The sequence below is a fragment of the Natator depressus genome, chromosome 10, assembly GCF_965152275.1.
Source record: "Natator depressus isolate rNatDep1 chromosome 10, rNatDep2.hap1, whole genome shotgun sequence".
NCBI classification, from domain to species: domain Eukaryota; kingdom Metazoa; phylum Chordata; order Testudines; family Cheloniidae; genus Natator; species Natator depressus.
Window position 1 is genome coordinate 66,479,753 of NC_134243.1, and position 15,101 is coordinate 66,494,853.

Here is a 15,101-nt window from a genome sequence, read left to right on the forward strand (position 1 = left end):
GAATCATATATTACCTCAAGGGTGTGCAAACTTCCAATCATGGTCTCCTTTACCGTTCACGGAATTTGTCACGTCCCCGCTCCATTACTTGTAATCGGAAGTAATCCCTGACTTCTGCGCTGTTGCTGGCAGCAGCACTGCCTTCAGAGCTGGGTGGCCGGAGAGCAGCGGCTGCTGGCTGGGTCTTCATGTTGTTTGCAGAGCAGGAGGACTATTTTTCAATCCTGCCCCACAATACCCACTCCGTTTTTATCCCTCTCCCGCTATTATGACAGCGAACCCTGTGGGACCCGCGAGATCCCAGGTTCTTCAAGCTTCCCGAGGAGAATCTCTTGCCCCCTGTTTGCGCATCACTGGACTACCCCTTACCCTGCCTGGCTGTGGTCTGTCTTCTTGCTCAGCAGAAATGTGGTGTTCCTTTTGTATTTCAACCCTTATGTGCCAGTGGAGAGGAAGCCAAGACTTTTCCCGAAATTAATTATTTTTTGTTTTTGTTTTGCTTTGGGAGATTTTCACTTACATTTTCATGTTTCTATTTCTCATTTCCTTACCAGCATTTTGCATGGGTGCAAACATTTATGCAGCTTTCAAAATTAGCATTGCAAGTAGAAACTCAAAGGTACTAATGTACAGGGAGCAGATTGAATTTCAGAATGCATTGTTTGGCTTGCCATATATCACTAGTGAGTAAAGCGATAATTGTGTCATTGTGAGATAAGACTGAACTGGTTTTCTATTTCTGTTCTATTAAAAAATCATCATGCTAAGAAAGAGCAGTGATGCATTCACTGCCTCTTTCCCAGTGGAATATAGACTATTGAAAAGCACAATGAATTAGTGTCAATTTTTTAATGAAACAGGAGATGAATAAGTGACAGGCAGATCCATTAAATTAGGGCACTATGTAACATCAAAGAAAGTTCAGGGAAGTAATTATTATTTATTGTATATAATGACTTCAGTCCTGAAGTGTTCTGAAAAGTCAAGTTGTCCCTGTGCTGAGGAGCTTAGTCTAAGACAACACAGGCATAAAACAAACTCAGAATGGAGTTAGTGCATTTTAACTCCAATGCTTCATGAAATGTATGTGTCCATGACACTCAAGTGCCCAAGAAGCATTAGTATTCCACACCAAAAAAAGAGCATACTTCATATTTTCAAGTAAATTGGATGTGTCTGTGGGTGGGTGAGTGGGAAGCTGCAGGGGAAAAGTAAGATTAAGCAGTTCTAAGAAATGCAACTCTGACAACCTTTCAAATGCCCAAAGATTTGAAGCTTGGGACCTGATGCTGGACTGAGCTCTGCATGGGCAAACCAAGTGCCTGCATGGAGCCCTGTTGACTAAAAGGGGGTTTGGCGTGGCGATAGGGGTCCACCAGGATGGTTCTCTTTGCAGGATTGGGGCCTTAATAATGCTAATGCTTTCCAGTCCTATCCATTTTCTCATTATAATTAAATCTAAGCATCTGTTTAAAAAATGGAGATTCTTGAATTTGACAGATTGTACATTAACCTTCACAAATCAAAATTAAATATCCTATGTTCGTGTTTTTCATTTAAATCTACTTCCTCAGTTGAAACAATATTCAGCTTATATTAAATTTTGGAAAAGCTGTTGAACATTTGGGCTCTATTCACTGTTAGCATAAGCGTGTGCTACTCTGCCTATTTATACCAGCAGAGAATCGGGTCCTCGGCATAGTTTTTGAGTACCTTTTTATTTAAGAGAGCACAGTAACAAAATAATTTATTCAGATACAGCCCTAAAATGTTATCTGGTTGAAACATTTTCTGAAAATAATTGCAGTCTATCCAAATTTGCAGGTGCCCAATCAATGCAGTTATTGTAAAAACTTTATTAGATACACTGTGCACTGATTTCTCAAAACTCTCTTTATTTTAAATTTCCAGTTATGTTACATTATATTCTATTGGCCACTGATTCTCTCTGAAAATGTACCAGTTCAATTTATCTGTTTGGGGATATTTACTTACAACCCACTCATTATAGTATTTTTATCACTTTTTATAATTATGTCATGTTGGTTCTTTTATAACTTAATATGGTCCCTATTCTTACATTACACAGCTTATATTGTCACTTGTTTCATTTATGCAATCTATGTTAAAATCACCTAATATAATTATTTCTGAATATGCCCTGAAAGCCTGCAGATGTTCTCCCAGTCTGCCTATAACATTTATAGTTGATCCCTTTGCTCTGTAAATAGCCAACAATATGGGGTAGATTAACCCTAACAAATGCCTTAATCATTAAAATCTTCAGACCTTTCTGGCTGGCTGACATGGAGTATCAAGCTGTGGAAGGTAATTCATTATTGCATATTGCTGGATTCCACACTGAATTTCTCTCCTGAAACAAAATATAACACTACCCGTTTTAAATGTTTATCCCAAATTAGTGATTTCTGACTATTTTTCAATAAAACCCTTGGCCAAAATTTTCAAACCTGAGTGTCTACAGTTAGGCTCCAAAATGCATATTTTGTCACTCAAGTAGAAGTGGCCTGACTTTCAAAGATGCCAAGCAACCTGCAGCTTCTACAGGTTTTCGTGGGATTAGTTCGTGCTTAGCAACTCTGAAATTCAGGCCAGCTCTATATAGGTATCAAAATACAGATCTAAGAGGCTAACTTCAGGCATCCACATTGGAAAACATTGACCTATTATGTATGCCATATTCATTAAGGCCTCAATCCAGCAAAATATGTACACATATACTTAACTGTAATCTTGTGAGTAGCACTGCTGACTGGACACTAAAAGTCTGGTTACAGGAGTAACTGCAACCAGCCTCCCCGCTCTCAAAGACCCAGCTCCAATGGAGAGAGGTAGGTACCGGCTCCGTGCCACCCTGATGGGGGATCCTCTCTGCCCCCCCGCCCATTTTGCTTTCCTCTGGCCCCTGCCTTGCTCCAGGAACTGACCGCCACCCTGGTCCCACTGTGCGTTTCCCCCTGGCCCCTGCCTTGTTCTGCGGACCTCTCCCTCTCTTTGTCCTGCTGTGCTCTTGCCCCTGGCCCCTGCCTCGCCATGGGGGCTGTCAAGGTTCCTTCTCCACTCTGAACTCTAGGGTACAGGTGTGGGGACCTGCCTGAAAACCTCCTAAGCTTACTTTTACCAGCTTAGGTTAAAACTTCCCCAAGGTATAAACTATTTACCCTTTGCCCTTGGACTTCCACTACCACCACCAAACATTTATCTGGGTTTATTTATTAGAAAAGCGTTGTTTGGAAACATCTTTCCCCCCAAAATCCTCCCAACCCTTGCACCCCACTTCCTGGGGAAGGTTTGATAAAAATCCTCACCAATTTGCATAGGTGACCACAGACCCAAACCCTTGGATCTTAAGAACAATAAAAAAAAGCATTCAGTTCTTGAAAAGTAGAATTTTAATAGAAGTAACAGTAAAAAAGAAGTAACAATAAAAAGAATCACCTCTGTAAAATCAGGATGGTAAATACCTTACAGGGTAATTAGACTCAAAACATAGAGAATTCCTCTAGGCAAAACCTTAAGTTACAAAAAGACACACAGACAGGAATATCCATTCTATTCAGCACAGCTTAATTTCTCAGCCATTTAAAGAAATCATAATCTAACGCATATCTAGCTAGATTACTTACTAAGTTCTAAGACTCCATTCCTGTTCTGTCCCCGGCAAAAGCATCACACAGACAGAGCCTTTGTTTTTCCCTCCCCCCAGCTTTTGAAAGTATCTTGTCTCCTCATTGGTCATTTTGGTCAGGTGCCAGCGAGGTTATCCTAGCTTCTTAACCCTTTACAGGTGAGAGGATTTTTCCTCTGGCCAGGAGGCATTTTAAAGGGGTTTACCCTTCCCTTTATATTTATGTCAGGGGCCCACAAATATATTTGGCACTGGGCCCACAAATGGTTAATCAAGCCCTGATAGCCCCCATCACTGTAGTACCTGACAGCCTTACAACCTTTAGTGTATTTATCCTTACAACATGCTGGTGAGGTAGGGAAGTGTTGTTATCCATTTTACAGCTGAGGAACTGAGGCCCAAAGGGTATGTCTACACTGTGATAAAAGACCCATGGCTGGCCTGGGTCAGTTGACTCAGGCTCACAGGGCTCGGGCTGCAGGGCTATAAAATTACAGTGTAGAAATTCAGGCTCATGGTGGAGCCCGGACGCTGATATCCCATGAGGAGGGAGGGTCTCAGAGGCTGGGTTCCAGCACAAGCCCGAACACTGCAATTTTTAGCCCCGCAGCCTATGCCCCATAAGCCCAAGTCCACTGGCCCAGGCTCTGAGACTCGGTGCTGCGGACTTTTTATAGCAGTGTAGATATACCCCAAAAGACTAAATGACTTGCCCAAGGTCACACAGGAAGACTGTGGTGGAGAAGGAAATTGAACCCAAGTTGCAGCCCTGTGCCCTGACCACTGGCTCATCCTGCTTCTCAAGAACATACCCCTTCTCTGCCTTATAAAGCATATGCAAATGTAACACATTAACACACTGTAACTCTTTGTCCCCCTCTAGTGGCTGGACCAAGTATTGAGGGTTATGAGTCTCATTCTACCTCTGAAGTAATGGACCTGAGGTAAAATTTCCAAAGGGACTAAGGTCCAAATTTTCAAACATATTTAGGCACCTAGAGATGCAGATGGGCATTTAGTGGAAGTTATAAAAGCATCCTAGCTCTGTAAAATTTTACATCCAGTCTTTTATCTAAGGGGGTAGAATCATAGTATAAGATCCGAGGTCCTGGCTTTTAAATCCTTAACTCAGTCCTGACGTATGATGTTGGCAGCATTTGTCATCTTCTACAACTTTTCCTGGGTTAAGCTGTTTATGGGCAACATTGTCTAAATTGTTTTGCACCCTCTTATAGACCCGTGCATAATTGCTCAAGACTGGCACGTATTTCTTTTTTAAATTAATACTGGGTTTAAACCTCTCAGGTTAGCACACACCAAAGTCCTTTATACTTGCAGAAAAAGAAAAGTTTCCTCTTGGAAATGTATTATTTTGCAGCAGTACCTACCATGATACTAAAGCCACTTCCTTTTAAGTAAGCACTTTCCTGGTACACCTAAACTAAGTTTTTCTTTCTATCTTGACATCACAGTATACAAAATAATGTCTAGATTAGAGAAAACCAATTCAGAAATCATCTGACCTTGGGTTAAGAATTGACAAGTTTTGTTTCTTAAAACAGTTAACGAGGAAATCAAAGATCAGAGCCTAAGGGGCAGGCATTTGGAAGTCTGCTTTCTTTGCTTTGCATATTCATAACCCTTTTTCTGCTAGTCAACTTCATATGTACCTAGAGAAGCATATGTTCCATAGAATGGTAAGGAAAATGCCTTGATCAGTTGAAGAGTTGCCCCCCAAAAATGTGCCCAAAATTGCAGTGTGTCATGCTCCATACTGTTTAGTAGTCATAAACAATCTGTAGTTGCAGATCAGTTGAGGGTTTGCTTTGTTTTTGTTTTTCTGCCACCAGTTCAGCTCTCTCTGAGACTAATAGTAAATCTCCCACTGACCTGAGTAGGAACAGTGTTGAGCCTTTCATACTGAACCCTCGTTTTACCATTCACCTTAATTCAGAACTCAGCTAATTGTATGCACCTTCCATTGAAGTCAATGGGCCAAATCCTGATCCCTTGGAATTGGTGGAATTCTGCCACTGACTTCAGGGAGACTGTCCTTTGTCTCAAGAGGACTGCAAGCCACTCTGAGGACAGAATCTAGTCCAGTAACTCTGAGAAGCCTCCTGGCCTTCCCATCATTTTGTTCCAATTCTGGATCTGCTTCCTTTCAGCTGTGGATTTGAGATTCAGAGAAGGCTGGTAAGCCTCCTGGAGACAGGAATAACAAAGCTGAAACACTGCTTGTTTCTTTGTTAACAGTAAAATGCTAAATTAATGGGTACTGTCCTGAGACGCTTGCGTCTCCCTACGCTCTCCTCCTTTCTCTTTTTTCACAATGCTTCCTTCCCCTTTTCCTTATCGCTCCTTCTCCCTTATTTCTTATATCTTATCTTTCACTTGTTTTTTGATCTTCAAAAGCAAGTTAATGTTGATTCTGCTACTCATTAATTATATAGCAATGCCAAACAGTCCTGCTTGGTTTAAGCAATAAACCACAGCTGAGTAATCAGAATCTCAAATATCTGTTACCCAGCTATCTAATAAAATATTTGTGGTCTCCTTCAAAGCAAAAGTCTAAGGGGTCCAAATTTGTGGTGAGGCAACCACTGTGTGTCCCCAACACTCAGGATCCAGCCATGAGGCTCCAGTTCCCCCAGATGGCCCTTTTGGTGGGAGGGAGGAGGTAGAAGCTGGCTAGCCCAAGAGGGTTCCTTGGTTACATCCTTTAGATTCCTGACACTCAGCACATTGTGACACATTACCCAGTTCTGAACTACCAAGCAAAATGTGCTATTTGTGCCTCTCTGCCATGTAGCACAGAGGGGAACAAAATCATAGACATGGTGCAGCTCCACCTCTTCATGTCTGGCTATGGATCTGCCTGCAGTGGGAGTGCTGGGAACCATTGAACCAAAGTGTAAATCATGTATATGATGGAAACCACATCAAGTCAGGAGGTGTGGCAACACCCCTAGTTCCAGCACCTGTCTGCATGATTTGGGCCTTCTATGTTCATGGATCTCTGGCTTACACAGAAATTGTAGGACTCTGCCTTTTATGTGCTGACTCCATCCCTAATTCTCCAAGGAAAGCAGGTGTCATTTCTTGGCAGCTAACCTGTAAGTTGTGAGTTTCCACAGCATTTTTCACATTGTCACTTCTGGGTTTGCAAAGAATTTCTCTCCATAATGGATTAGCTGCACCTTTGGGGGGTACTTGCTTAGAGCAGCTTGTCATACAAGGCAGGCTTAAGGCTGCAAGATAGTACTTAACATGTTACTTAATATTTGATGCCACCTGCACATGTCTTGGTACAAAATCTCAGGTGAAAAAAATGTGGGACAAAATATTGATCTCCCTTTCAACAAATAGACTTTTTAAATAAATTCTGTGTACTGCTCTTCAACTGTTTTCCCTCCTGAGCCCCATATTTCTTATGAAGAAACTGATTCAAATAAAAATGGACAGATATAACATCTGTGTGCTTTATAGTTTGGAGGGTTTTCATTTAGCATTTTTTCAAAGAGCCTGCTTTAACACTTTGCTTTTCTGAAGATTTTTTTCCCATAGGTAGAATTTGCGTCAGCATTAAGAAGTTTAGTTTGGAGACAGGGGCACAAAATAAACTCAGATAAAACAGAATTGAAACCTCTAGGGTTTTCTAAATCCAAAATAGCTGATGTGAACTAACTAACTGGAAAAAAAAATGTATCTAGTGATCTGGGCCCATATCAGTTAAATTTTGAAAAACCAAGATATTAGATCATGAAAACTGCCAAGAGTTTCTTAACTACGGATCTAAAACCAATGTGCTTCTTTAATATTTAGCTTTGGTTGTTTAAATGATTTTCTTCTCTCAGACTGAATTTAGCAGGTGATGAAAGACAAATTCTAAATAACCAAGTAACAGCTGACCCTTGTATGTTATAGCGAATAACACCCAGCTTTATACATTTGGAAAAACAGTGGGAAAGTGACTCCTGTATTTCTGTGCTTGGATATCTTAATGTATTTGATTGTTGTAGCTCATCATTAAAATCATAGAAATTGCTTTTAAGACCCTATGTGGCTTAAATTTGAAAAGCAAGGTATGCTTTGAAAGAATGAGGCCAGCTCATAAAATCAAAAGGATAACATAATAAATGAAATTCCAGAAACCTGAGCATGTCTACTATAACTTTGCCCTCTTCTGACTGTGATGTTGCTGTTGGCAGGCAGTAGGCTGTGATCGACAACTTGGGAGTAACGCCAAGGAAGACAACTGTGGAATCTGCGCAGGAGATGGTTCCGCATGCAGGCTTGTGAGGGGGCAAGCTAAGGCTCATGTTTCACCAGAAAAAAGTAGGTTGCAAATTGATCCTATGTTGATTTATCCTTGCCTATGTTTTCTGCTTATATATTAACCCAACCTATTGCAGAGTCTGACCTTTTCACTGTATACTTGTTTGCAGTTATCCAAAGCTACTTAATATAAAGTCTGTGCTAGATTAGTCTATTGAAATTCCGTGAGGGATACCACACATTGGAGTATAGCTAGGAAAGAATTTGAGATATGCTTTTTTTCTCCTTTTTTTTTTTTTAAAGAGCCATTCAATTTATTCTCTCAGGAATAACCATCAAGATATGCATCTCATTTTATAGGGTATCCTCATGTTGCAATGTATGTGACACTGTGGCAACATTTTCAAATCAGGGAAACATCTTATGGACGGTCTTATGGAAATTGTTGCATGTGACTGAAAATGCCTGGTTTTTAAGTTAACTCTACTCCTTTTTTAAGCTTCTGAGACAATTGTGGTTCAGAGGCAAGTTAACTACTTCCATGGTGCGGGACATACAAGGTTTAAAGAATTAGGAGTAAGATTGTGTCTGCTCATTATTGTGTGTTTGAGTTAATCTGTACATTTTGCGGCAGATTCTGCCATCTTTACTCATGGTGAGTAGCACCTTACCCTGCTAGTGGTTCTGTCGACCTCAGGAACACTATTAATGGGTTAAGGTACTTACCAGAGTGAGAAGGAGGCAGAATTGGGCCCTTTGGGTTAGAATTGAGTAGAGGGCGGCATGTAGTTGTGTTGCCCCAGGAGGCGCCACAGGAAGGATTTGCGGCTCAGAGGTACCCCTCTGACTGTTTCTCCACAGCTCAGGTTTTGCTTCTCCTGTTCAACCAGCTCTGGTAGTAGGTGTTTGCGTGGACAGAGCTGTGGCTTTGCCCGCTCTCCAGTCCTCACAACTCCCTCTCTGCCTCCATCCTCACCTCCTCCCTTCCCACTTGCTCACAGTGGGTGAGTAGCAGCTGCATGGAGCCTGTTCCCCCCACAACTGTTCCTGGACTCACAGTGCGGATAAATCCAGTACCATGCAGTGGAATGGGGCCCTGTTGGCTCCTTACTCCCCTGCAGAGCCGCATAGGGTGGAGTGACAGTCTAGCCCCTCTGAAATCAGAGAGATCAGTGCAAGTATGAACAGACATTTTAGCAATGATCAAGAGTGGAGTAACTGCCCATCTTGGAGGACTGCACCAATTGTAGCACTGCGGGGTTAATCATTGTAATTCAGCCTGTAAACAGTTCACTATCAATAAGATTTGGAAAGAGTTGTTGTACGTAAAGTCATATGTAATACCTGTTGCAGGAGCTCTAAATATTTTTATGCTGTTTGTGACATGGCTCGTATATTACACTTTGCTTAAATGTGAACATAATTTGAAATACATTACAGTTTGTCTTGGTGATGCACATTACATTACATTGTGATGACGTAGACTGGGCTGTAAAATTTCATGCCAGAGCTTCCCCAACACTGTGATTTATATTTCATGTTATTTGACAATTATGTATAGCGAATGTAACAAAATTTTGAAAAGGGACACGTTTGTTGCAATACTTTTTAGGGTCAAGGAATTCTTTTCTAGAAGACAAAAGCACATAATAATATTTGTCTGCACTGGTGTTGCTAGTGCTACCTTCTGACTCAGTAGAGACACAGGCATATTTCTCGGAGTGGAGGATTTTATCGAGTAATTTAGTGTTCTGAATGTGTTCATCATAAAACATTGAACAGGTGTGATTAATGTTCATGTAGAGCAAAACAGCAGCTCATTTGACTGTTCTCTTCGCTCTGCGCACTGCTCATTGTGCTGAACGCTCATTTCACTAGACTGGTTGCCCCCAGTAAACAGAGCAAATTCTATTTAATTTAGCAGGAGGAAAAATGGTAATTATTACAAAACCAAATGTTTTTTATGTAATCAAAACAGGACATTTCAGGTGTCCCCAAGCAAGTTCTTGGGACATTTGGACTTCATATGAAAAATCAAGACATATGGCCTCTTTATGCATGGCCAAACTTTGTTCTCAGTTGTACCTCTCCAACTCCCTTCACTTCCATGGGGTTTGCAATGGATGTAACTGAGAATAGAATTTGGCCCAACATTTCTAAGTAAAGTCTATTTTTGATTCTCTGATGCATCCTAGCACAACTCTGACATAGTGAACAGTGGCAGCCAGAAGGCGTAGGCTATGGCTTCCTGACCCCCAGCCTCTTAGCCCCAGTGGAAGTCAGAGTGGCAGGAGGCCTGTTCTATGCTGCTGGCATAAGCTCTGTACGGATCTCTGTTCCACCATGCCCCCTCCCACTCCAGCCTTGTGCACAACATGCCCGCCTCTGTCTTATCTCCTCCCGTTATGCCAGGGATGGAGGACAGCTGCCATAGGAGGTGGCTACACCACATTTAAACCAGCAGGGATTCCCCGGCACAGTGTGAATTGTCTAGGGCAGGGGCAGGCAAACTTTTTGGCCTGAGGGCCACATCGGGTTTCCAAAATTGTATGGAGGGCCGGTCTCCCCAAACAGCCAGGCATGGCCCGGCCCCCTCCTCCTATCTGACCTACCCTGCTTCTCGCCCCCTGACGGCTCCCCCGGGACTCCTGCCCCATCCACCACCCCCTGCTCCCTGTCCCCTGAGCACCCCCGGATCCCCCACCCCTGACTTCCCCCTGCCGCCCCATCCAACCCCTGCTCTCATTCCTGACTTTCCCCCTGGGACCCCTGCCCTATCCAACCACCCCTTCTCCCTGTTCCCTGACTGCCTCCGGAACCCCTGCCCTGATTGCCCCCCGCTGCCCCATCCAACCTCCTCTCTCCTTCCTGACTGCCCCCCCGGGACCCTTGCCCCATTGAACCCCCCTGTTCCCCACTCTCTGACTGCCCTGACCTCTATCCACACCCACACCCCCTGACCACCACCCCCAACTTCCCTGCCCTCTCTCCAACCCCCCCTGCTCCCTGCCCCCTTACCGCACTGCCTGGAGCACCAGCGGCTGGTGGCGCTACAGCCGCACCACCCAGAGCACCGGGTCAGGCGGTGGCTCTGCAACTGCGCTGCCCGGCCCCCCAGAGCATTGCGCCGAGGCTGCAGGGGAGGGGGGACAGTGAGGGACGGGCTGGGGGCTAGCCTCCCGGAACAGGAGCTCAGGGGCCAGGTCCTGTGGGCCGTAGTTTGCCCACCTCTGGTGTAGGAGTAAAACCCAGGTGGTTTAAATGCACTTTGTACCACTTGAGTAGCACACAGTAAATTTGTCAGACTGAGGAATGTGGCCAGTGTGTGACAATTGAAGTAGAGTTTCAGGGTATATTTAGTAGTAATAATAGAAAGAGCTTGTAAATAGGAGCAGAGCTCCAGGTTTTTGGAACCGTAGTGGTAAGATAGTTGGCAAATGGTCCAAGTAAATACTAGTTCAGTTCTTGTGATCTTGCAGCATGGCTAAGGATTGGGGGGGCCTGATCTAAAGTCCTTATGAAGTCAATGGAAAGACTCCTCCATTGTCTTTGACAGCTTTGGATTAGACTCATAGCTCATTGTTTTCTTCATTCTGCTGCCACAATTTCTTAAGAAGAATTTGATTTGAGAGCAGCAGAGAAACAAAAGCTTTTTCCTTTGGCTCAGTTTTCTCTCTCCTCAATGTTATCTTTCATTGTGGTAGGTTTGGTTATCAAAATGAATATATCAGACACATAAGCAATACAACACACACACACACACACACACACACACGTCACTCTTGCCTTGGCGTTATTGCTGTGATACTAGCAGACTTAAAACGTTTTTTGGCTTTGATTGTTCACATACCATATGGAAGTAGTTCCATATAATCATCCTTTGTGTGAATTAAATGTGGAAATAAAGCCATGTTTCTTTTGTGATAGTGTATCAGTAAAGGTGTACATAATAAGTGCAGCCCTTAAGAAAACTTTACCAAGAGCGTATTTGTATCTAGGAATGTTATTGAGTTAGTGTTCAGATGCACAACATTGGCAAGCTGATGTATCTCTGTTAAAGAGAGAGCATGCAAGGTTGTGAATGAGACGTAAAATCCATTATACAGTGAAGCAAATTAAAGATTTTGGGAGAGAGCGAGAGCCAAAGGCTTTATTATGGAAAAAGGAGACATTTATCCAGAGACAATATTTAAATGACATTTTGAAAAAAAGGATTGGTATTAAAATGTAAGAATAAAATAAGTGTCTAGATATGTTGGACATAATTTTTATTAAAAATGGAGACATTGATAGCAAATGGTTACCCATAAATGGACTCAATATTTTGTTTTATCATCTCCTTTTATATCTTTGACATGGAATGTTTTTCTTGGGTCATAAGGTTGAACAACATTGAAAGGAAACATACTGTTTTGCAAATATGAAACGGTCATTTTAAAAGTTCTTGAACATTTTTTCCCCAATAACACTTAATTGTCTTTTCAAGACAAACTAAGTTAGACTTCTGTGAACAAGTCTGATTCTAACTTTCTGGTAAAAGGATTAAAGGTTTGACTAATGATATTCAAACAGAAAGCGTAATAGATTGTAAAATGTACCATCCCATTGGGAAACAGAATATCCTGGGCCTGATGTGGTTGGTACTCTATACATAGGACTCCCATTAACTTGCAAGTGAGTTGTGCACATGGAAAGCTTGCAGGATTGGGCCTTTTGTTTGTTTTCTGCCCAGTGACTGGTAAGAGATGATAGGAAAGTGTTCTGGTTCTGTAGCAACAGAGAAGGAAAGATTCTGGATCTGACACTAACAGGAAGTAGAATTTGAAATGGGGAGTTAATGAAATCTGGCCTTACTCAATTCATAAAAATTCTTTGCTAGCTGTAGATTTTTAAATTTTGTCATTTTTTTCACTAAACACTTTACACAAAAGATTTTAGATGCAAACTATTATAATTTAATTTTCTCATTATTTATTATTTCTTACTGTCAATGTGCAGTTTACAGTTGGTCACTGATTGTCACTTTACAATTTCATTCCAAAACATAATTTATTTAATCACAAAACTAATTTAAATTTGACCATAATATAGGTAGGACTGGTAGGTACCGCCTATTATTAAGGTAGCCTGATACTTCCCATTACAAGACCTTGTTTTTGGTTGCTTATAACTTTGCCAAACTATGACCATTAGTGCTGAAATTTTCCCTCCAGATATCTTTGAAATGTTCTAGTTCCTCCATGCTTTGAAGCAGGGAATTCACATAAGTCAGAGAGGGGGCCTTTGCATCAGGGATCCCTTTTGCCACCCCTATCAAAACCTGCCCAAATTTGGCAAATTTATAAGCCATTGAAAAATTACAGTTCGCATATGCCCAGAAGAGAATTATTTGATTTTTAGCAGCATGGTCCACCCATCACAGCTTCTAGTTGTAACCCTTCTGCCCGTCAGAGTTGGCAGCAACAAGAGCCGGGTTCAATATCTAGGGGATCCATTCCAATAACACAATGCAAACCGGCTTGAGCCCCCACCCAGTGACCTGGGACAAATATATACCACCCCTGCTGGGTGCCTCCAAGAGGCAATACTTCCCCTCTCGCAAGCACAGAGTCTGAGTGTAGCAAAAAGCCTTTTAATAACAGAGAGAAAAAATGTGGCATTATGTTGGGGAAACACCACCAACAGGATTCGTAACACAACCCATGAGCAAAAAAACCCACCCCAAGCAAATTGGGGCATGCCCTTTCCCTTTGGTTCTTGAGTCCAGCAACCCCAAATCACTCAAAGTCCCAAAAGTCCAATGACGCAAAAGTGTCTGTCCCTGGTCAGGGCAGCCCCAGAGTTCGAAAGTTTATCTGCAGAGCTTTACCTCCCAACCCGGGTGGAGATGGGGGCGGGGGTAAGAGGTACCTTACATGATCTGAAGCTGACCGCCCCACAGCTCCATAGGGCTCCGCTCCGCCAGCCGCCCCACGAACTGCTTCGCTCAGCTCTGCTCTGCGGCCCACAAGCAGCTCCCGCCATCCCACAAACTGCTCCACCAGCCGGTCCACAAACTGCTCCGCGTCCCACCAGCAGCTCCCACCGTCCTATGAACTGCTCCACAATATATCTTCCGGCTCCCCCACTACTTAACACAACACTCAGTGATTTCGGCTCTTAGTCAGTTCAGCTCTTTGGTGAATTCAGCTTGTAGTAGGGGAGCCTCAGTGCTGGTGCACTATTAGCCCAAAGTGAGCTCAGTGGCCTGTAGCTAGACTTCTAATGAAATCCAAATTAGCTCTGATATTCCACAGTGGAGAGACGAGGAAGTGCAATTAGCATGTAAGGCCCTCACTAAGGAGCCCATGCCACCAAGTATTAATACTTATCCCCAGCCTCTCTCTATTCACACAGTTTTGGAACCCATGACCCTTGCCTAGCGAGTGCTACTTAGTTGATGGTGAGTCCCTCCATCATAACAAAAGGCCAAGTACAGTTCCAAGCACAGTTCCCATAATCAGGATAATACCAATTTATTCTTCCTGCCCCAATAACAGAGACACTGGGGATCCCACAGCAGCCAAAGTGACCATTTGGGCAGCTATGGCCTCATTCTAGGCGGGGTGGGTGTGCCTATGCAAATGAGATCGGCCCCTGAAGTTCTTTTCCACAACTTGCCACACCTCACCACCAGATGTCAGGGTGGAGCTCATCCCGACACTGCTTACATAGTGCTGACCCCTCTGTGTATGCACCAGCCCCACAGAGCGCCTTAGCATGCTCCAGTCTAAGGCTGCAGTGGATCAGAAGGATTTTCCCTGTAATTGCGCTTCCAGGTGCTCCAGGACAGGGTGGGGGTGGGCATTGGAATTGAGAGCAGAAAGCCTGTCTCTGCTGTACTCTTAATGACCCCCTGGGGACAGAAACCAGGCTGGAGGGAGGAAAAGGAGTAGAGTGGGACAAGGAGTCTAGTAAAACTGGGACGGGAGAAGGAAGAGAGAAACTCGTCCTGGGTGCTGGAGGAAGGGGAAAGACTGGGAGCCTATGAGGGAAATATGGGGGGACTGGGACCCAGTTGGCTTGTTGTGGGGAGAACAATGAGACTGGATGTGGAGCTGGGGAGAGAGGAGGAGATTGGGGCTGGGTGGACAAGGAAACTGGGACTATGAACTAATGCAAAGAACAGGGCCAG

The 15,101-nt window shown here is 43.3% G+C and overlaps 1 protein-coding gene across 7 annotated transcripts in view; it reads left to right on the forward strand.

Moving 5' to 3' along the window:
• ADAMTSL3 (ADAMTS like 3) overlaps positions 1-15,101 on the forward strand; it is a 278,466-nt gene that overhangs the window by 159,594 nt on the left and 103,771 nt on the right. For all 7 annotated transcript variants that reach the window (XM_074966431.1, XM_074966430.1, XM_074966433.1 and 4 more), the window contains exon 7: positions 7,861-7,987. In XM_074966431.1, the coding sequence (XP_074822532.1) occupies positions 7,861-7,987 (127 nt within the window). The remainder of the gene's footprint in view (positions 1-7,860; positions 7,988-15,101) is intronic.